General features: G+C 52.7%; 4 protein-coding genes across 4 annotated transcripts; all 4 read left to right on the forward strand.

The window, feature by feature from the left end:
* The first annotated feature begins 1186 nt into the window (after positions 1 to 1186).
* LOC141728902 (inositol 1,4,5-trisphosphate receptor-interacting protein-like 1) lies at positions 1187 to 3026 on the forward strand. Its single transcript, XM_074540218.1, has one exon. The coding sequence runs from the start codon at positions 1187 to 1189 to the stop codon at positions 2798 to 2800; it is 1614 nt and encodes a 537-aa protein (XP_074396319.1). The 3' UTR covers positions 2801 to 3026.
* Positions 3027 to 6006: 2980 nt separating this feature from the next.
* Positions 6007 to 8341, forward strand: LOC141728903 (inositol 1,4,5-trisphosphate receptor-interacting protein-like 1). Its single transcript, XM_074540219.1, has 2 exons — positions 6007 to 6092; positions 6480 to 8341. The coding sequence occupies exons 1-2, from the start codon at positions 6007 to 6009 to the stop codon at positions 8113 to 8115; spliced, it is 1722 nt and encodes a 573-aa protein (XP_074396320.1). The 3' UTR covers positions 8116 to 8341.
* Positions 8342 to 11258: 2917 nt separating this feature from the next.
* On the forward strand, positions 11259 to 13505 carry LOC141728904 (inositol 1,4,5-trisphosphate receptor-interacting protein-like 1). The gene is made up of 2 exons (XM_074540220.1): positions 11259 to 11344; positions 11732 to 13505. Exons 1-2 carry the CDS (start codon positions 11259 to 11261, stop codon positions 13365 to 13367), a joined length of 1722 nt encoding a protein of 573 aa, XP_074396321.1. The 3' UTR covers positions 13368 to 13505.
* A 3565-nt stretch (positions 13506 to 17070) lies between these two features.
* On the forward strand, positions 17071 to 18910 carry LOC141728905 (inositol 1,4,5-trisphosphate receptor-interacting protein-like 1). The gene has a single exon (XM_074540221.1). The coding sequence runs from the start codon at positions 17071 to 17073 to the stop codon at positions 18682 to 18684; it is 1614 nt and encodes a 537-aa protein (XP_074396322.1). The 3' UTR covers positions 18685 to 18910.
* Positions 18911 to 20888: the final 1978 nt, after the last annotated feature.

Consider the following 20888-nt stretch of genomic DNA (forward strand, 5'->3'; position numbering starts at 1 on the left):
ATTTGTAACCCTGCAGAAGACACAGGCAGGGAAGGAGGGCCGCTGGGGTCACCCTCTATGTAAGGCTGGGTTCCACCTGTCTAGAGCTTAATGATGGTGCTGATGGGGTTGAGCATTTTTGGGTAGGAATCAGGGGCAAGACCTACAATAGCAGCCTGCGACTCTTAGATGGCGGTTCATCACTGCGAGTCTGTGTAGCTGTGCCTGATTATGCACAGAAAGACAGACCAATCTATCTGGAACTGGTCACTAAAAATACATCTTTCTAATGCAGAACAATTGTGCTGGGAAACTCTTTCTGGAGCAGAACAAAGGAGTGCTCTCCAGAGGCCTGGTCCACAAGTGGTGTGGGGAAGCCAGGAGGATGCTGTCATGCTCATTCTGCAGAAAAGCAGCCAGGCTGAAACCAAAGTGCAGCTTTTATAGACTGAGAGGATTTGACTGAAGCTCAGCATGGAGTCAAGGCTTTGACTCCATGATCCTCAAGAGTGCCTTCCAACATGGATATCTATGAGATTGCCAGTGGAGGGCAGCTGAGAAAAAAGACAAGAGAAGGGCCAAGAGAGGCTCTTTGAAGAAGATTCACTCAAAGGCTGCCTTAACCGGTAGCCCAGGGCCCCTGCGACAGTCCGAGCTGGGGTGGGGACAAAGGGTGGGGCTGGGCTGGTTGTGGTGTACTGTGACGAGCATGACATCACGGGGCCATGTCACAAATGGGGGCAGCTATACAAGGCCCCAGCAGGCAACGCTGGCCCTGTATTGCTTGGGCAAGCGGTGAGTGCGCACATGGTGGGGAGGCTGGGCTGGGCATAAGGGCCGGCGCAGAAACGCAGTACCCGGGGCTGGCTTTTCCCCCTGCATCCAGGAACAGCCCCTCATGGCGCAGCCTTGGGCAGGACACCGTGCTGCTGCTGCTGCTGCTGCTGCTGCTGCTGCTGCTGCTGCTGCTGCTCGGGCAGCAGAACGGGCCTGGCTGCTTGCCAGCTCTCTGGGGTCCTGTGCTTCCTGCTCGCAGATCCCTGAGATTCCTGTCCCTGCTGCCCCCCACCCCCGCCAATCCCTGCTGCCAGCTGCCTCCCTCTCAGCCCCTCTCTCTCAAGGCCTTCTCTCCATCCTCCTGCAGACCATGGATACCTGGGTATTGTGGCTCTTGCTCTTGCAAAGTTTAGTCCAGTACCCACAGCCCATGGGTGATGGCTTGGACGAGGTGGCACGTCTGCAAATGGAGGTGCGTGCCAAGCTCCAGGAAGAGGAGAAGATTTGTCTGCAGCGCGAGGTGGAGCAGCTGGTCCTGCTGAAGCAGGGTGTCTTGGCCTGGGGAGACCTGCTCTCCTCTGCCCGGCAGCACTGGCAGGTCTGGGCTCTTGCTGGGCTCCTGCTCCTTCTCTTGGCACTGTGGTATATGTGGAGGAAAGGGAGCCTGAGGAGAGAGGAGCAAGGAGAAGGACATGATGGTGTAAATGAAGAGGAGGTTGAAAATGTGGATGCACATGAAGAAGACTTTGGAAATGAAGATGAAGGAGACAATGAAATGGAGGTGGAGGAAGATGACGGTGATGGTGGCCGTGCAGAGGATGTCGACAATGCTGCTGCGAATGAAGCTGGCAATGAGGCTGGCTTCGCAGTGAACGTCAATGACGTCGGAAATCAAGTGCAAGAATCCCGTGATCGTGCCGACAATTTTGGAAGAGTCTTAATGGAGCGCATACAGTGGCCTGTGCAGGACCTGCAGGGAGGATGCATGTGGACAAGAACCCTGATGAAGCATTTTGCAATTTATTTTCGACGGGTCTTGTCCAACAGTTTCTATCCGGTGCTGCACGGAGCCATTGGGGTGGGCAGTGCCTTCGAAGGTTGGAGTCCCCGTGAGCAGGATGTTGTCTACCAGGTGCTCGTACCCATGACACCTCCCCGAGGGCACAGCTTCCACCTAGAGCTGGGCACTGCACAGCAGAGGCGCTTGAGGAACTTCCACATCCGCGTGCAGCAGGAGTGCACCTGCACGAGTGAGCAGCAGGGTGAGAACATGCTGTGCTTCCTGCACCACCCTGAGGAGGAGCTGAGGAGGCATCAGGATCCCAGCCTCCTTCATACCCTGTGCACAGGCTCCTACCTGGACGTGGAGAAAACTGCCCGCTGGTTCTACCAGCTGGTGAGAGCAATCTGGCCAGCTTTGCCTGAGTCACACCGTTGGCATTTAGTGCTGCTGCCCTCCAGACGCTCCTGCCAGTTCAAGGTGACCAATGGCAGAGAAAGCTACCGGATCGAGATGCTCTTTGGGGTGCGGCAAGGCAACTCAGACGTCTTTGTGAGCAGCCAGCCTAGGCAAGCCCACACCTCCAGCACAATCTGGCCAGAGAGCTACGCTGTGGCCGAGAGGAAGTTCTTCATGTACATCGCCAGGCGGGCTCCCCCTGACAGCTTGCACCTGAAATGCCTGCAGTTCTTCACTCGTCTTCAGCTGGGCTTAGGCTTTTCCACCTATACCATCAAGACCATTGTCATGCACCTCCTGAGCATCTTGCCCGCGTCAGTGTGGCGCAGGAGACATTTTGTGAGTCGGCTGATGGATATCAGCGAGAGCCTGCGCACGTCTGTGGAAACGAGACGCCTCAATCACTTCATTGTGGGCAACCAGAGGCTTCCTCAGGGCATCCGCTTGCCCCCAGAGGTCCTAATGGCCAGGTCATGCAATCTCTTCCATGACCTGGTGATGAATCCCGTTGCCCACTCTCAGGCAATGAGCCAGTACATGGATCTGCAGCGTTGGTTCAAACGGATCCTTAGAAATGAACGGTGAAAGAGGTTGTCCTGCCCAGAGCTGTGCTTGTGAGGCTCCCACCGGGTGGCAGAGAAGCAGCTCTCAGGAGACGGGAAAAGAAGGGAGAACGTGGGCTTTGGAGAGGGAAGGGAAAACGCTGCGTAGCAGCACTATGCCATCAGCAGCAGCAGCAGCAGCAGCAACAGTGTGGTCTCAAGAGCCTCCCAAGCACTGCATCCAGTGATGAACAGGTTGGCTACATAGATCAAGGAAGATGCACAAGGAAATGCTATTGTTCCCCCACCTCTTTCTTTGAGTCCATTTTCCCTCCGAGGGCTACATCCTGTGCAGAGACGCCGATCTCAGAATCTCAGATGAGGGAATGTTTGAAAGGACCACTGGTGGTATAATTTGGTTCAGAGGTGCTCCAGGCAGGTCTTCCCGCTCTACACTACAAAGGATTGCGTTTGGAACAAGGTTCTTAACTTTCTCTGGGGAGAGAGGCTCCACAATCTCTGGCTACAATGTTTAGGATCAGCGAATGCGAGGGTGCTTCTCCTTCTTCCCGCATGGGAATCCTTCAGGTCAGCATTGTACCAAACCGTGCTGGAGCTGAGCTGATATTTTGTATACGTAGAGATCTAAGTTGTGAATGGGTGTATATATGTCCCCTGTGTGCATATTATATGCTAGAAAGCTTATCAATTACCATATATAATAGTAAAAGATCATAAAAGCCAATAGAAAAATATATATATGGTCAATTACATGAATGTTGTCATTTTATATAATGCGAAGAAATTATTCTAAAGGGTCAAATATGTAATTTTGTTTAAAGAATGCAATATAGCCAATATTTAGCGTCACTCTAAGTTGTGATACATATTAATGCTCATAGGGCACTTATACCGTATATACAGTATAGCACATTATTATAAGGTTTTCATGAAATCGATACATTTATAACATACATACCAATTACATCTTTTATATTGTATATATGAAGAGTTTAATATTAAGAGTTTTTTTTAATGTAGTAGTAAAGACATATATGGTGTCTCTGTCTGCTGGGGACACACAATTATGTTCTATAGTTAGTGCTTTTATGAGTAGCAACCTAGAAATTTCGTTGCTCTTGATTCAATAAAGGACAAGATTCCAGAACCTGGATCGTGCAAGACTTTATTGACCTCAACCAGACCTGTGGTGTAGGTAAAAGCGACAAGTTGTGAATGTGAGCTTGTGAAGAGTCTCCTTGAAATTGGCCAAACTTGCAGTGGTGAATTGGTTCTAATCAGAAATGAAGTCCAGTTGACCGCGGCCCCTGCGACCACAGAAGGCCAGAAGGGCCTCCCTTGGAAGGATCCTTAAAAATGGTCTTGTTGCACCCTGCTGCCAAGGGCAGGGACACCTTCTCCTAGGCCCGGTTGTTTCAGGCCCCGTCCAGCCTGGCCTGGAATGCTGCCAGGGATGGGGCAGCCACAGCTGCTGTGGGCAGTGTGGGCCAGGGCCTGAGCAGCCTGAGAGGCAAGAATTTCTTGTGCATCTCCAGCCCAAGCCGGCCCCGCTTGTCAGTGGGAAGCCACTGGGCCTGGTGCAGTCCCTGCAGGCCCTTGTCCGAGACACTGCCGCTCTCAGGTCTCTGCTGGGCCTGGTGCAGAGAGTGAAAGGCCGCAGGAAGGTGCCCCCGGAGAAGGCCTTGGAGAGCACTGGGGCCAGGAGTGCCAGCATGAGGACAGCAAGCAGGGCCTGGTGCGGCCGTCAGGGCGGGAGGGCACAGGGCAGGCGCTGAGGCCCTGCCAGCTGGAGGAGCTGGGAGCTCTGGAGCGCTGCTGGCAGAGAGCCGTGGGAGATCCGTGCAGCAGCAAGGACACGGGCTTCTAGACGTGTTAGAAAGCAGAGAAGAGCTGGAGAATGGGCACTGAAAGAGTAGGGTGTGTCCCTGTGGGGAACAAACCTCACAACGCCAGAGGTTATCTCCAGGGAGGACACAGAGGAGTCTTGTTATGTTATTGGAATAAAGGGAGAGGCCAAGGGACATTTCCCCTTGGGGTGTCTCCATTTGTTGAGACCCAGGACAAGGCCGCGGCCCCCTTTTTTATCCTAATTCCCAGGTGCATCACCCTCTTCCTTCCCCCACTGCCTGTGGTACTCAGAAGGAACAAGACTTCTTCTCCAGTTTCCTACTGCATGGAAGCCCTCTGTCACTTTGGTTGTGGAGGCAGGAATGGGACCATACACACACACACCAAGGTTCATGCACAGCAAGCAACTTTTGTTGAGTGCTCTCTTCCTTTGCAGATCTGAATGTCTGCCTGGTCAGTCCACATTGGTTGAAGCAGTTGCCACCTGGTAGAACAGCCAATAGGTGCTGGTGTCCCCAACGCTCCGGGCCTGCTCCCTAACGGTCCACACTGCTTAAGTTTCATCATTAAAGTACTTATAGAATTACTTATGCTTCAGTTCTAAAATTAGGATGAAATGAAACCGTGAGGCCTTCCGGCAAGCTGTTGGCCACCACAATACCCCTCTGTTTTATGCTCCCTCTGGTTTATATATTTGTAACCCTGCAGAAGACACAGGCAGGGAAGGAGGGCCGCTGGGGTCACCCTCTATGTAAGGCTGGGTTCCACCTGTCTAGAGCTTAATGATGGTGCTGATGGGGTTGAGCATTTTTGGGTAGGAATCAGGGGCAAGACCTACAATAGCAGCCTGCGACTCTTAGATGGCGGTTCATCACTGCGAGTCTGTGTAGCTGTGCCTGATTATGCACAGAAAGACAGACCAATCTATCTGGAACTGGTCACTAAAAATACATCTTTCTAATGCAGAACAATTGTGCTGGGAAACTCTTTCTGGAGCAGAACAAAGGAGTGCTCTCCAGAGGCCTGGTCCACAAGTGGTGTGGGGAAGCCAGGAGGATGCTGTCATGCTCATTCTGCAGAAAAGCAGCCAGGCTGAAACCAAAGTGCAGCTTTTATAGACTGAGAGGATTTGACTGAAGCTCAGCATGGAGTCAAGGCTTTGACTCCATGATCCTCAAGAGTGCCTTCCAACATGGATATCTATGAGATTGCCAGTGGAGGGCAGCTGAGAAAAAAGACAAGAGAAGGGCCAAGAGAGGCTCTTTGAAGAAGATTCACTCAAAGGCTGCCTTAACCGGTAGCCCAGGGCCCCTGCGACAGTCCGAGCTGGGGTGGGGACAAAGGGTGGGGCTGGGCTGGTTGTGGTGTACTGTGACGAGCATGACATCACGGGGCCATGTCACAAATGGGGGCAGCTATACAAGGCCCCAGCAGGCAACGCTGGCCCTGTATTGCTTGGGCAAGCGGTGAGTGCGCACATGGTGGGGAGGCTGGGCTGGGCATAAGGGCCGGCGCAGAAACGCAGTACCCGGGGCTGGCTTTTCCCCCTGCATCCAGGAACAGCCCCTCATGGCGCAGCCTTGGGCAGGACACCGTGCTGCTGCTGCTGCTGCTGCTGCTGCTGCTGCTGCTGCTGCTGCTCGGGCAGCAGAACGGGCCTGGCTGCTTGCCAGCTCTCTGGGGTCCTGTGCTTCCTGCTCGCAGATCCCTGAGATTCCTGTCCCTGCTGCCCCCCACCCCCGCCAATCCCTGCTGCCAGCTGCCTCCCTCTCAGCCCCTCTCTCTCAAGGCCTTCTCTCCATCCTCCTGCAGACCATGGATACCTGGGTATTGTGGCTCTTGCTCTTGCAAAGTTTAGTCCAGTACCCACAGCCCGTGGGTGATGGCTTGGACGAGGTGGCACGTCTGCAAATGGAGGTGCGTGCCAAGCTCCAGGAAGAGGAGAAGATTCGTCTGCAGCGCGAGGTGGAGCAGCTGGTCCTGCTGAAGCAGGGTGTCTTGGCCTGGGGAGACCTGCTCTCCTCTGCCCGGCAGCACTGGCAGGTCTGGGCTCTTGCTGGGCTCCTGCTCCTTCTCTTGGCACTGTGGTATATGTGGAGGAAAGGGAGCCTGAGGAGAGAGGAGCAAGGAGAAGGACATGATGGTGTAAATGAAGAGGAGGTTGAAAATGTGGATGCACATGAAGAAGACTTTGGAAATGAAGATGAAGGAGACAATGAAATGGAGGTGGAGGAAGATGACGGTGATGGTGGCCGTGCAGAGGATGTCGACAATGCTGCTGCGAATGAAGCTGGCAATGAGGCTGGCTTTGCAGTGAACGTCAATGACGTCGGAAATCAAGTGCAAGAATCCCGTGATCGTGCCGACAATTTTGGAAGAGTCTTAATGGAGCGCATACAGTGGCCTGTGCAGGACCTGCAGGGAGGGTGCATGTGGACAAGAACCCTGATGAAGCATTTTGCAATTTATTTTCGACGGGTCTTGTCCAACAGTTTCTATCCGGTGCTGCACGGAGCCATTGGGGTGGGCAGTGCCTTCGAAGGTTGGAGTCCCCGTGAGCAGGATGTTGTCTACCAGGTGCTCGTACCCATGACACCTCCCCGAGGGCACAGCTTCCACCTAGAGCTGGGCACTGCACAGCAGAGGCGCTTGAGGAACTTCCACATCCGCGTGCAGCAGGAGTGCACCTGCACGAGTGAGCAGCAGGGTGAGAACATGCTGTGCTTCCTGCACCACCCTGAGGAGGAGCTGAGGAGGCATCAGGATCCCAGCCTCCTTCATACCCTGTGCACAGGCTCCTACCTGGACGTGGAGAAAACTGCCCGCTGGTTCTACCAGCTGGTGAGAGCAATCTGGCCAGCTTTGCCTGAGTCACACCGTTGGCATTTAGTGCTGCTGCCCTCCAGACGCTCCTGCCAGTTCAAGGTGACCAATGGCAGAGAAAGCTACCGGATCGAGATGCTCTTTGGGGTGCGGCAAGGCAACTCAGACGTCTTTGTGAGCAGCCAGCCTAGGCAAGCCCACACCTCCAGCACAATCTGGCCAGAGAGCTACGCTGTGGCCGAGAGGAAGTTCTTCATGTACATCGCCAGGCGGGCTCCCCCTGACAGCTTGCACCTGAAATGCCTGCAGTTCTTCACTCGTCTTCAGCTGGGCTTAGGCTTTTCCACCTATACCATCAAGACCATTGTCATGCACCTCCTGAGCATCTTGCCCGCGTCAGTGTGGCGCAGGAGACATTTTGTGAGTCGGCTGATGGATATCAGCGAGAGCCTGCGCACGTCTGTGGAAACGAGACGCCTCAATCACTTCATTGTGGGCAACCAGAGGCTTCCTCAGGGCATCCGCTTGCCCCCAGAGGTCCTAATGGCCAGGTCATGCAATCTCTTCCATGACCTGGTGATGAATCCCGTTGCCCACTCTCAGGCAATGAGCCAGTACATGGATCTGCAGCGTTGGTTCAAACGGATCCTTAGAAATGAACGGTGAAAGAGGTTGTCCTGCCCAGAGCTGTGCTTGTGAGGCTCCCACCGGGTGGCAGAGAAGCAGCTCTCAGGAGACGGGAAAAGAAGGGAGAACGTGGGCTTTGGAGAGGGAAGGGAAAACGCTGCGTAGCAGCACTATGCCATCAGCAGCAGCAGCAGCAGCAGCAACAGTGTGGTCTCAAGAGCCTCCCAAGCACTGCATCCAGTGATGAACAGGTTGGCTACATAGATCAAGGAAGATGCACAAGGAAATGCTATTGTTCCCCCACCTCTTTCTTTGAGTCCATTTTCCCTCCCTTGTGGTATCATTTGGTTCAGAGGTGCTCCAGGCAGGTCTTCCCGCTCTACACTACAAAGGATTGCGTTTGGAACAAGGTTCTTAACTTTCTCTGGGGAGAGAGGCTCCACAATCTCTGGCTACAATGTTTAGGATCAGTGAATGCGAGGGTGCTTCTCCTTCTTCCCGCATGGGAATCCTTCAGGTCAGCATTGTACCAAACCGTGCTGGAGCTGAGCTGATATTTTGTATACGTAGAGATCTAAGTTGTGAATGGGTGTATATATGTCCCCTGTGTACATATTATATGCTAGAAAGCTTATCAATTACCATATATAATAGTAAAAGATCATAAAAGCCAATAGAAAAATATATATATGGTCAATTACATGAATGTTGTCATTTTATATAATGCGAAGAAATTATTCTAAAGGGTCAAATATGTAATTTTGTTTAAAGAATGCAATATAGCCAATATTTAGCGTCACTCTAAGTTGTGATACATATTAATGCTCATAGGGCACTTATACCGTATATACAGTATAGCACATTATTATAAGGTTTTCATGAAATCGATACATTTATAACATACATACCAATTACATCTTTTATATTGTATATATGAAGAGTTTAATATTAAAGAGTTTTTTTTTTTAATGTAGTAGTAAAGACATATATGGTGTCTCTGTCTGCTGGGGACACACAATTATGTTCTATAGTTAGTGCTTTTATGAGTAGCAACCTAGAAATTTCATTGCTCTTGATTCAATAAAGGACAAGATTCCAGAACCTGGATCGTGCAAGACTTTATTGACCTCAACCAGACCTGTGGTGTAGGTAAAAGCGACAAGTTGTGAATGTGAGCTTGTGAAGAGTCTCCTTGAAATTGGCCAAACTTGCAGTGGTGAATTGGTTCTAATCAGAAATGAAGTCCAGTTGACCGCGGCCCCTGCGACCACAGAAGGCCAGAAGGGCCTCCCTTGGAAGGATCCTTAAAAATGGTCTTGTTGCACCCTGCTGCCAAGGGCAGGGACACCTTCTCCTAGGCCCGGTTGTTTCAGGCCCCGTCCAGCCTGGCCTGGAATGCTGCCAGGGATGGGGCAGCCACAGCTGCTGTGGGCAGTGTGGGCCAGGGCCTGAGCAGCCTGAGAGGCAAGAATTTCTTGTGCATCTCCAGCCCAAGCCGGCCCCGCTTGTCAGTGGGAAGCCACTGGGCCTGGTGCAGTCCCTGCAGGCCCTTGTCCGAGACACTGCCGCTCTCAGGTCTCTGCTGGGCCTGGTGCAGAGAGTGAAAGGCCGCAGGAAGGTGCCCCCGGAGAAGGCCTTGGAGAGCACTGGGGCCAGGAGTGCCAGCATGAGGACAGCAAGCAGGGCCTGGTGCGGCCGTCAGGGCGGGAGGGCACAGGGCAGGCGCTGAGGCCCTGCCAGCTGGAGGAGCTGGGAGCTCTGGAGCGCTGCTGGCAGAGAGCCGTGGGAGATCCGTGCAGCAGCAAGGACACGGGCTTCTAGACGTGTTAGAAAGCAGAGAAGAGCTGGAGAATGGGCACTGAAAGAGTAGGGTGTGTCCCTGTGGGGAACAAACCTCACAACGCCAGAGGTTATCTCCAGGGAGGACACAGAGGAGTCTTGTTATGTTATTGGAATAAAGGGAGAGGCCAAGGGACATTTCCCCTTGGGGTGTCTCCATTTGTTGAGACCCAGGACAAGGCCGCGGCCCCCTTTTTTATCCTAATTCCCAGGTGCATCACCCTCTTCCTTCCCCCACTGCCTGTGGTACTCAGAAGGAACAAGACTTCTTCTCCAGTTTCCTACTGCATGGAAGCCCTCTGTCACTTTGGTTGTGGAGGCAGGAATGGGACCATACACACACACACCAAGGTTCATGCACAGCAAGCAACTTTTGTTGAGTGCTCTCTTCCTTTGCAGATCTGAATGTCTGCCTGGTCAGTCCACATTGGTTGAAGCAGTTGCCACCTGGTAGAACAGCCAATAGGTGCTGGTGTCCCCAACGCTCCGGGCCTGCTCCCTAACGGTCCACACTGCTTAAGTTTCATCATTAAAGTACTTATAGAATTACTTATGCTTCAGTTCTAAAATTAGGATGAAATGAAACCGTGAGGCCTTCCGGCAAGCTGTTGGCCACCACAATACCCCTCTGTTTTATGCTCCCTCTGGTTTATATATTTGTAACCCTGCAGAAGACACAGGCAGGGAAGGAGGGCCGCTGGGGTCACCCTCTATGTAAGGCTGGGTTCCACCTGTCTAGAGCTTAATGATGGTGCTGATGGGGTTGAGCATTTTTGGGTAGGAATCAGGGGCAAGACCTACAATAGCAGCCTGCGACTCTTAGATGGCGGTTCATCACTGCGAGTCTGTGTAGCTGTGCCTGATTATGCACAGAAAGACAGACCAATCTATCTGGAACTGGTCACTAAAAATACATCTTTCTAATGCAGAACAATTGTGCTGGGAAACTCTTTCTGGAGCAGAACAAAGGAGTGCTCTCCAGAGGCCTGGTCCACAAGTGGTGTGGGGAAGCCAGGAGGATGCTGTCATGCTCATTCTGCAGAAAAGCAGCCAGGCTGAAACCAAAGTGCAGCTTTTATAGACTGAGAGGATTTGACTGAAGCTCAGCATGGAGTCAAGGCTTTGACTCCATGATCCTCAAGAGTGCCTTCCAACATGGATATCTATGAGATTGCCAGTGGAGGGCAGCTGAGAAAAAAGACAAGAGAAGGGCCAAGAGAGGCTCTTTGAAGAAGATTCACTCAAAGGCTGCCTTAACCGGTAGCCCAGGGCCCCTGCGACAGTCCGAGCTGGGGTGGGGACAAAGGGTGGGGCTGGGCTGGTTGTGGTGTACTGTGACGAGCATGACATCACGGGGCCATGTCACAAATGGGGGCAGCTATACAAGGCCCCAGCAGGCAACGCTGGCCCTGTATTGCTTGGGCAAGCGGTGAGTGCGCACATGGTGGGGAGGCTGGGCTGGGCATAAGGGCCGGCGCAGAAACGCAGTACCCGGGGCTGGCTTTTCCCCCTGCATCCAGGAACAGCCCCTCATGGCGCAGCCTTGGGCAGGACACCGTGCTGCTGCTGCTGCTGCTGCTGCTGCTGCTGCTGCTGCTGCTGCTCGGGCAGCAGAACGGGCCTGGCTGCTTGCCAGCTCTCTGGGGTCCTGTGCTTCCTGCTCGCAGATCCCTGAGATTCCTGTCCCTGCTGCCCCCCACCCCCGCCAATCCCTGCTGCCAGCTGCCTCCCTCTCAGCCCCTCTCTCTCAAGGCCTTCTCTCCATCCTCCTGCAGACCATGGATACCTGGGTATTGTGGCTCTTGCTCTTGCAAAGTTTAGTCCAGTACCCACAGCCCGTGGGTGATGGCTTGGACGAGGTGGCACGTCTGCAAATGGAGGTGCGTGCCAAGCTCCAGGAAGAGGAGAAGATTCGTCTGCAGCGCGAGGTGGAGCAGCTGGTCCTGCTGAAGCAGGGTGTCTTGGCCTGGGGAGACCTGCTCTCCTCTGCCCGGCAGCACTGGCAGGTCTGGGCTCTTGCTGGGCTCCTGCTCCTTCTCTTGGCACTGTGGTATATGTGGAGGAAAGGGAGCCTGAGGAGAGAGGAGCAAGGAGAAGGACATGATGGTGTAAATGAAGAGGAGGTTGAAAATGTGGATGCACATGAAGAAGACTTTGGAAATGAAGATGAAGGAGACAATGAAATGGAGGTGGAGGAAGATGACGGTGATGGTGGCCGTGCAGAGGATGTCGACAATGCTGCTGCGAATGAAGCTGGCAATGAGGCTGGCTTCGCAGTGAACGTCAATGACGTCGGAAATCAAGTGCAAGAATCCTGTGATCGTGCCGACAATTTTGGAAGAGTCTTAATGGAGCGCATACAGTGGCCTGTGCAGGACCTGCAGGGAGGATGCATGTGGACAAGAACCCTGATGAAGCATTTTGCAATTTATTTTCGACGGGTCTTGTCCAACAGTTTCTATCCGGTGCTGCACGGAGCCATTGGGGTGGGCAGTGCCTTCGAAGGTTGGAGTCCCCGTGAGCAGGATGTTGTCTACCAGGTGCTCGTACCCATGACACCTCCCCGAGGGCACAGCTTCCACCTAGAGCTGGGCACTGCACAGCAGAGGCGCTTGAGGAACTTCCACATCCGCGTGCAGCAGGAGTGCACCTGCACGAGTGAGCAGCAGGGTGAGAACATGCTGTGCTTCCTGCACCACCCTGAGGAGGAGCTGAGGAGGCATCAGGATCCCAGCCTCCTTCATACCCTGTGCACAGGCTCCTACCTGGACGTGGAGAAAACTGCCCGCTGGTTCTACCAGCTGGTGAGAGCAATCTGGCCAGCTTTGCCTGAGTCACACCGTTGGCATTTAGTGCTGCTGCCCTCCAGACGCTCCTGCCAGTTCAAGGTGACCAATGGCAGAGAAAGCTACCGGATCGAGATGCTCTTCGGGGTGCGGCAAGGCAACTCAGACGTCTTTGTGAGCAGCCAGCCTAGGCAAGCCCACACCTCCAGCACAATCTGGCCAGAGAGCTACGCTGTGGCCGAGAGGAAGTTCTTCATGTACATCGCCAGGCGGGCTCCCCCTGACAGCTTGCACCTGAAATGCCTGCAGTTCTTCACTCGTCTTCAGCTGGGCTTAGGCTTTTCCACCTATACCATCAAGACCATTGTCATGCACCTCCTGAGCATCTTGCCCGCGTCAGTGTGGCGCAGGAGACATTTTGTGAGTCGGCTGATGGATATCAGCGAGAGCCTGCGCACGTCTGTGGAAACGAGACGCCTCAATCACTTCATTGTGGGCAACCAGAGGCTTCCTCAGGGCATCCGCTTGCCCCCAGAGGTCCTAATGGCCAGGTCATGCAATCTCTTCCATGACCTGGTGATGAATCCCGTTGCCCACTCTCAGGCAATGAGCCAGTACATGGATCTGCAGCGTTGGTTCAAACGGATCCTTAGAAATGAACGGTGAAAGAGGTTGTCCTGCCCAGAGCTGTGCTTGTGAGGCTCCCACCGGGTGGCAGAGAAGCAGCTCTCAGGAGACGGGAAAAGAAGGGAGAACGTGGGCTTTGGAGAGGGAAGGGAAAACGCTGCGTAGCAGCACTATGCCATCAGCAGCAGCAGCAGCAGCAGCAACAGTGTGGCCTCAAGAGCCTCCCAAGCACTGCATCCAGTGATGAACAGGTTGGCTACATAGATCAAGGAAGATGCACAAGGAAATGCTATTGTTCCCCCACCTCTTTCTTTGAGTCCATTTTCGCTCCGAGGGCTACATCCTGTGCAGAGACGCCGATCTCAGAATCTCAGATGAGGGAATGTTTGAAAGGACCACTGGTGGTATCATTTGGTTCAGAGGTGCTCCAGGCAGGTCTTCCCGCTCTACACTACAAAGGATTGCGTTTGGAACAAGGTTCTTAACTTTCTCTGGGGAGAGAGGCTCCACAATCTCTGGCTACAATGTTTAGGATCAGCGAATGCGAGGGTGCTTCTCCTTCTTCCCGCATGGGAATCCTTCAGGTCAGCATTGTACCAAACCGTGCTGGAGCTGAGCTGATATTTTGTATACGTAGAGATCTAAGTTGTGAATGGGTGTATATATGTCCCCTGTGTGCATATTATATGCTAGAAAGCTTATCAATTACCATATATAATAGTAAAAGATCATAAAAGCCAATAGAAAAATATATATATGGTCAATTACATGAATGTTGTCATTTTATATAATGCGAAGAAATTATTCTAAAGGGTCAAATATGTAATTTTGTTTAAAGAATGCAATATAGCCAATATTTAGCGTCACTCTAAGTTGTGATACATATTAATGCTCATAGGGCACTTATACCGTATATACAGTATAGCACATTATTATAAGGTTTTCATGAAATCGATACATTTATAACATACATACCAATTACATCTTTTATATTGTATATATGAAGAGTTTAATATTAAAGAGTTTTTTTTTAATGTAGTAGTAAAGACATATATGGTGTCTCTGTCTGCTGGGGACACACAATTATGTTCTATAGTTAGTGCTTTTATGAGTAGCAACCTAGAAATTTCGTTGCTCTTGATTCAATAAAGGACAAGATTCCAGAACCTGGATCGTGCAAGACTTTATTGACCTCAACCAGACCTGTGGTGTAGGTAAAAGCGACAAGTTGTGAATGTGAGCTTGTGAAGAGTCTCCTTGAAATTGGCCAAACTTGCAGTGGTGAATTGGTTCTAATCAGAAATGAAGTCCAGTTGACCGCGGCCCCTGCGACCACAGAAGGCCAGAAGGGCCTCCCTTGGAAGGATCCTTAAAAATGGTCTTGTTGCACCCTGCTGCCAAGGGCAGGGACACCTTCTCCTAGGCCCGGTTGTTTCAGGCCCCGTCCAGCCTGGCCTGGAATGCTGCCAGGGATGGGGCAGCCACAGCTGCTGTGGGCAGTGTGGGCCAGGGCCTGAGCAGCCTGAGAGGCAAGAATTTCTTGTGCATCTCCAGCCCAAGCCGGCCCCGCTTGTCAGTGGGAAGCCACTGGGCCTGGTGCAGTCCCTGCAGGCCCTTGTCCGAGACACTGCCGCTCTCAGGTCTCTGCTGGGCCTGGTGCAGAGAGTGAAAGGCCGCAGGAAGGTGCCCCCGGAGAAGGCCTTGGAGAGCACTGGGGCCAGGAGTGCCAGCATGAGGACAGCAAGCAGGGCCTGGTGCGGCCGTCAGGGCGGGAGGGCACAGGGCAGGCGCTGAGGCCCTGCCAGCTGGAGGAGCTGGGAGCTCTGGAGCGCTGCTGGCAGAGAGCCGTGGGAGATCCGTGCAGCAGCAAGGACACGGGCTTCTAGACGTGTTAGAAAGCAGAGAAGAGCTGGAGAATGGGCACTGAAAGAGTAGGGTGTGTCCCTGTGGGGAACAAACCTCACAACGCCAGAGGTTATCTCCAGGGAGGACACAGAGGAGTCTTGTTATGTTATTGGAATAAAGGGAGAGGCCAAGGGACATTTCCCCTTGGGGTGTCTCCATTTGTTGAGACCCAGGACAAGGCCGCGGCCCCCTTTTTTATCCTAATTCCCAGGTGCATCACCCTCTTCCTTCCCCCACTGCCTGTGGTACTCAGAAGGAACAAGACTTCTTCTCCAGTTTCCTACTGCATGGAAGCCCTCTGTCACTTTGGTTGTGGAGGCAGGAATGGGACCATACACACACACACCAAGGTTCATGCACAGCAAGCAACTTTTGTTGAGTGCTCTCTTCCTTTGCAGATCTGAATGTCTGCCTGGTCAGTCCACATTGGTTGAAGCAGTTGCCACCTGGTAGAACAGCCAATAGGTGCTGGTGTCCCCAACGCTCCGGGCCTGCTCCCTAACGGTCCACACTGCTTAAGTTTCATCATTAAAGTACTTATAGAATTACTTATGCTTCAGTTCTAAAATTAGGATGAAATGAAACCGTGAGGCCTTCCGGCAAGCTGTTGGCCACCACAATACCCCTCTGTTTTATGCTCCCTCTGGTTTATATATTTGTAACCCTGCAGAAGACACAGGCAGGGAAGGAGGGCCGCTGGGGTCACCCTCTATGTAAGGCTGGGTTCCACCTGTCTAGAGCTTAATGATGGTGCTGATGGGGTTGAGCATTTTTGGGTAGGAATCAGGGGCAAGACCTACAATAGCAGCCTGCGACTCTTAGATGGCGGTTCATCACTGCGAGTCTGTGTAGCTGTGCCTGATTATGCACAGAAAGACAGACCAATCTATCTGGAACTGGTCACTAAAAATACATCTTTCTAATGCAGAACAATTGTGCTGGGAAACTCTTTCTGGAGCAGAACAAAGGAGTGCTCTCCAGAGGCCTGGTCCACAAGTGGTGTGGGGAAGCCAGGAGGATGCTGTCATGCTCATTCTGCAGAAAAGCAGCCAGGCTGAAACCAAAGTGCAGCTTTTATAGACTGAGAGGATTTGACTGAAGCTCAGCATGGAGTCAAGGCTTTGACTCCATGATCCTCAAGAGTGCCTTCCAACATGGATATCTATGAGATTGCCAGTGGAGGGCAGCTGAGAAAAAAGACAAGAGAAGGGCCAAGAGAGGCTCTTTGAAGAAGATTCACTCAAAGGCTGCCTTAACCGGTAGCCCAGGGCCCCTGCGACAGTCCGAGCTGGGGTGGGGACAAAGGGTGGGGCTGGGCTGGTTGTGGTGTACTGTGACGAGCATGACATCACGGGGCCATGTCACAAATGGGGGCAGCTATACAAGGCCCCAGCAGGCAACGCTGGCCCTGTATTGCTTGGGCAAGCGGTGAGTGCGCACATGGTGGGGAGGCTGGGCTGGGCATAAGGGCCGGCGCAGAAACGCAGTACCCGGGGCTGGCTTTTCCCCCTGCATCCAGGAACAGCCCCTCATGGCGCAGCCTTGGGCAGGACACCGTGCTGCTGCTGCTGCTGCTGCTGCTGCTGCTGCTGCTGCTGCTGCTCGGGCAGCAGAACGGGCCTGGCTGCTTGCCAGCTCTCTGGGGTCCTGTGCTTCCTGCTCGCAGATCCCTGAGATTCCTGTCCCTGCTGCCCCCCACCCCCGCCAATCCCTGCTGCCAGCTGCCTCCCTCTCAGCCCCTCTCTCTCAAGGCCTTCTCTCCATCCTCCTGCAGACCATGGATACCTGGGTATTGTGGCTCTTGCTCTTGCAAAGTTTAGTCCAGTACCCACAGCCCATGGGTGATGGCTTGGACGAGGTGGCACGTCTGCAAATGGAAGTGCGTGCCAAGCTCCAGGAAGAGGAGAAGATTCGTCTGCAGCGCGAGGTGGAGCAGCTGGTCCTGCTGAAGCAGGGTGTCTTGGCCTGGGGAGACCTGCTCTCCTCTGCCCGGCAGCACTGGCAGGTCTGGGCTCTTGCTGGGCTCCTGCTCCTTCTCTTGGCACTGTGGTATATGTGGAGGAAAGGGAGCCTGAGGAGAGAGGAGCAAGGAGAAGGACATGATGGTGTAAATGAAGAGGAGGTTGAAAATGTGGATGCACATGAAGAAGACTTTGGAAATGAAGATGAAGGAGACAATGAAATGGAGGTGGAGGAAGATGACGGTGATGGTGGCCGTGCAGAGGATGTCGACAATGCTGCTGCGAATGAAGCTGGCAATGAGGCTGGCTTCGCAGTGAACGTCAATGACGTCGGAAATCAAGTGCAAGAATCCCGTGATCGTGCCGACAATTTTGGAAGAGTCTTAATGGAGCGCATACAGTGGCCTGTGCAGGACCTGCAGGGAGGATGCATGTGGACAAGAACCCTGATGAAGCATTTTGCAATTTATTTTCGACGGGTCTTGTCCAACAGTTTCTATCCGGTGCTGCACGGAGCCATTGGGGTGGGCAGTGCCTTCGAAGGTTGGAGTCCCCGTGAGCAGGATGTTGTCTACCAGGTGCTCGTACCCATGACACCTCCCCGAGGGCACAGCTTCCACCTAGAGCTGGGCACTGCACAGCAGAGGCGCTTGAGGAACTTCCACATCCGCGTGCAGCAGGAGTGCACCTGCACGAGTGAGCAGCAGGGTGAGAACATGCTGTGCTTCCTGCACCACCCTGAGGAGGAGCTGAGGAGGCATCAGGATCCCAGCCTCCTTCATACCCTGTGCACAGGCTCCTACCTGGACGTGGAGAAAACTGCCCGCTGGTTCTACCAGCTGGTGAGAGCAATCTGGCCAGCTTTGCCTGAGTCACACCGTTGGCATTTAGTGCTGCTGCCCTCCAGACGCTCCTGCCAGTTCAAGGTGACCAATGGCAGAGAAAGCTACCGGATCGAGATGCTCTTTGGGGTGCGGCAAGGCAACTCAGACGTCTTTGTGAGCAGCCAGCCTAGGCAAGCCCACACCTCCAGCACAATCTGGCCAGAGAGCTACGCTGTGGCCGAGAGGAAGTTCTTCATGTACATCGCCAGGCGGGCTCCGCCTGACAGCTTGCACCTGAAATGCCTGCAGTTCTTCACTCGTCTTCAGCTGGGCTTAGGCTTTTCCACCTATACCATCAAGACCATTGTCATGCACCTCCTGAGCATCTTGCCCGCGTCAGTGTGGCGCAGGAGACATTTTGTGAGTCGGCTGATGGATATCAGCGAGAGCCTGCGCACGTCTGTGGAAACGAGACGCCTCAATCACTTCATTGTGGGCAACCAGAGGCTTCCTCAGGGCATCCGCTTGCCCCCAGAGGTCCTAATGGCCAGGTCATGCAATCTCTTCCATGACCTGGTGATGAATCCCGTTGCCCACTCTCAGGCAATGAGCCAGTACATGGATCTGCAGCGTTGGTTCAAACGGATCCTTAGAAATGAACGGTGAAAGAGGTTGTCCTGCCCAGAGCTGTGCTTGTGAGGCTCCCACCGGGTGGCAGAGAAGCAGCTCTCAGGAGACGGGAAAAGAAGGGAGAACGTGGGCTTTGGAGAGGGAAGGGAAAACGCTGCGTAGCAGCACTATGCCATCAGCAGCAGCAGCAGCAGCAGCAACAGTGTGGTCTCAAGAGCCTCCCAAGCACTGCATCCAGTGATGAACAGGTTGGCTACATAGATCAAGGAAGATGCACAAGGAAATGCTATTGTTCCCCCACCTCTTTCTTTGAGTCCATTTTCCCTCCCTTGTGGTATCATTTGGTTCAGAGGTGCTCCAGGCAGGTCTTCCCGCTCTACACTACAAAGGATTGCGTTTGGAACAAGGTTCTTAACTTTCTCTGGGGAGAGAGGCTCCACAATCTCTGGCTACAATGTTTAGGATCAGTGAATGCGAGGGTGCTTCTCCTTCTTCCCGCATGGGAATCCTTCAGGTCAGCATTGTACCAAACCGTGCTGGAGCTGAGCTGATATTTTGTATACGTAGAGATCTAAGTTGTGAATGGGTGTATATATGTCCCCTGTGTACATATTATATGCTAGAAAGCTTATCAATTACCATATATAATAGTAAAAGATCATAAAAGCCAATAGAAAAATATATATATGGTCAATTACATGAATGTTGTCATTTTATATAATGCGAAGAAATTATTCTAAAGGGTCAAATATGTAATTTTGTTTAAAGAATGCAATATAGCCAATATTTAGCGTCACTCTAAGTTGTGATACATATTAATGCTCATAGGGCACTTATACCGTATATACAGTATAGCACATTATTATAAGGTTTTCATGAAATCGATACATTTATAACATACATACCAATTACATCTTTTATATTGTATATATGAAGAGTTTAATATTAAAGAGTTTTTTTTTTAATGTAGTAGTAAAGACATATATGGTGTCTCTGTCTGCTGGGGACACACAATTATGTTCTATAGTTAGTGCTTTTATGAGTAGCAACCTAGAAATTTCATTGCTCTTGATTCAATAAAGGACAAGATTCCAGAACCTGGATCGTGCAAGACTTTATTGACCTCAACCAGACCTGTGGTGTAGGTAAAAGCGACAAGTTGTGAATGTGAGCTTGTGAAGAGTCTCCTTGAAATTGGCCAAACTTGCAGTGGTGAATTGGTTCTAATCAGAAATGAAGTCCAGTTGACCGCGGCCCCTGCGACCACAGAAGGCCAGAAGGGCCTCCCTTGGAAGGATCCTTAAAAATGGTCTTGTTGCACCCTGCTGCCAAGGGCAGGGACACCTTCTCCTAGGCCCGGTTGTTTCAGGCCCCGTCCAGCCTGGCCTGGAATGCTGCCAGGGATGGGGCAGCCACAGCTGCTGTGGGCAGTGTGGGCCAGGGCCTGAGCAGCCTGAGAGGCAAGAATTTCTTGTGCATCTCCAGCCCAAGCCGGCCCCGCTTGTCAGTGGGAAGCCACTGGGCCTGGTGCAGTCCCTGCAGGCCCTTGTCCGAGACACTGCCGCTCTCAGGTCTCTGCTGGGCCTGGTGCAGAGAGTGAAAGGCCGCAGGAAGGTGCCCCCGGAGAAGGCCTTGGAGAGCACTGGGGCCAGGAGTGCCAGCATGAGGACAGCAAGCAGGGCCTGGTGCGGCCGTCAGGGCGGGAGGGCACAGGGCAGGCGCTGAGGCCCTGCCAGCTGGAGGAGCTGGGAGCTCTGGAGCGCTGCTGGCAGAGAGCCGTGGGAGATCCGTGCAGCAGCAAGGACACGGGCTTCTAGACGTGTTAGAAAGCAGAGAAGAGCTGGAGAATGGGCACTGAAAGAGTAGGGTGTGTCCCTGTGGGGAACAAACCTCACAACGCCAGAGGTTATCTCCAGGGAGGACACAGAGGAGTCTTGTTATGTTATTGGAATAAAGGGAGAGGCCAAGGGACATTTCCCCTTGGGGTGTCTCCATTTGTTGAGACCCAGGACAAGGCCGCGGCCCCCTTTTTTATCCTAATTCCCAGGTGCATCACCCTCTTCCTTCCCCCACTGCCTGTGGTACTCAGAAGGAACAAGACTTCTTCTCCAGTTTCCTACTGCATGGAAGCCCTCTGTCACTTTGGTTGTGGAGGCAGGAATGGGACCATACACACACACACCAAGGTTCATGCACAGCAAGCAACTTTTGTTGAGTGCTCTCTTCCTTTGCAGATCTGA

Source organism: Zonotrichia albicollis, chromosome 4 (assembly GCF_047830755.1).
Source record: "Zonotrichia albicollis isolate bZonAlb1 chromosome 4, bZonAlb1.hap1, whole genome shotgun sequence".
NCBI classification, from domain to species: domain Eukaryota; kingdom Metazoa; phylum Chordata; class Aves; order Passeriformes; family Passerellidae; genus Zonotrichia; species Zonotrichia albicollis.

What these genes read in the sequence shown, in the direction of transcription:
- LOC141728904 (XM_074540220.1), top strand. Translation starts at nt 11,259, where the DNA reads ATGACATCACGGGGCCATGTCACAAATGGGGGCAGCTATACAAGGCCC. An exon ending in CTGTATTGCTTGGGCAAGCG is followed by an intron (nt 11,345 to 11,731) that starts GTGAGTGCGCAC and finishes GCTCTTGCAAAG; the next exon opens with TTTAGTCCAGTACCCACAGC.
- LOC141728902 (XM_074540218.1), top strand. Translation starts at nt 1,187, where the DNA reads ATGGGTGATGGCTTGGACGAGGTGGCACGTCTGCAAATGGAGGTGCGT.
- LOC141728903 (XM_074540219.1), top strand. Translation starts at nt 6,007, where the DNA reads ATGACATCACGGGGCCATGTCACAAATGGGGGCAGCTATACAAGGCCC. An exon ending in CTGTATTGCTTGGGCAAGCG is followed by an intron (nt 6,093 to 6,479) that starts GTGAGTGCGCAC and finishes GCTCTTGCAAAG; the next exon opens with TTTAGTCCAGTACCCACAGC.
- LOC141728905 (XM_074540221.1), top strand. Translation starts at nt 17,071, where the DNA reads ATGGGTGATGGCTTGGACGAGGTGGCACGTCTGCAAATGGAAGTGCGT.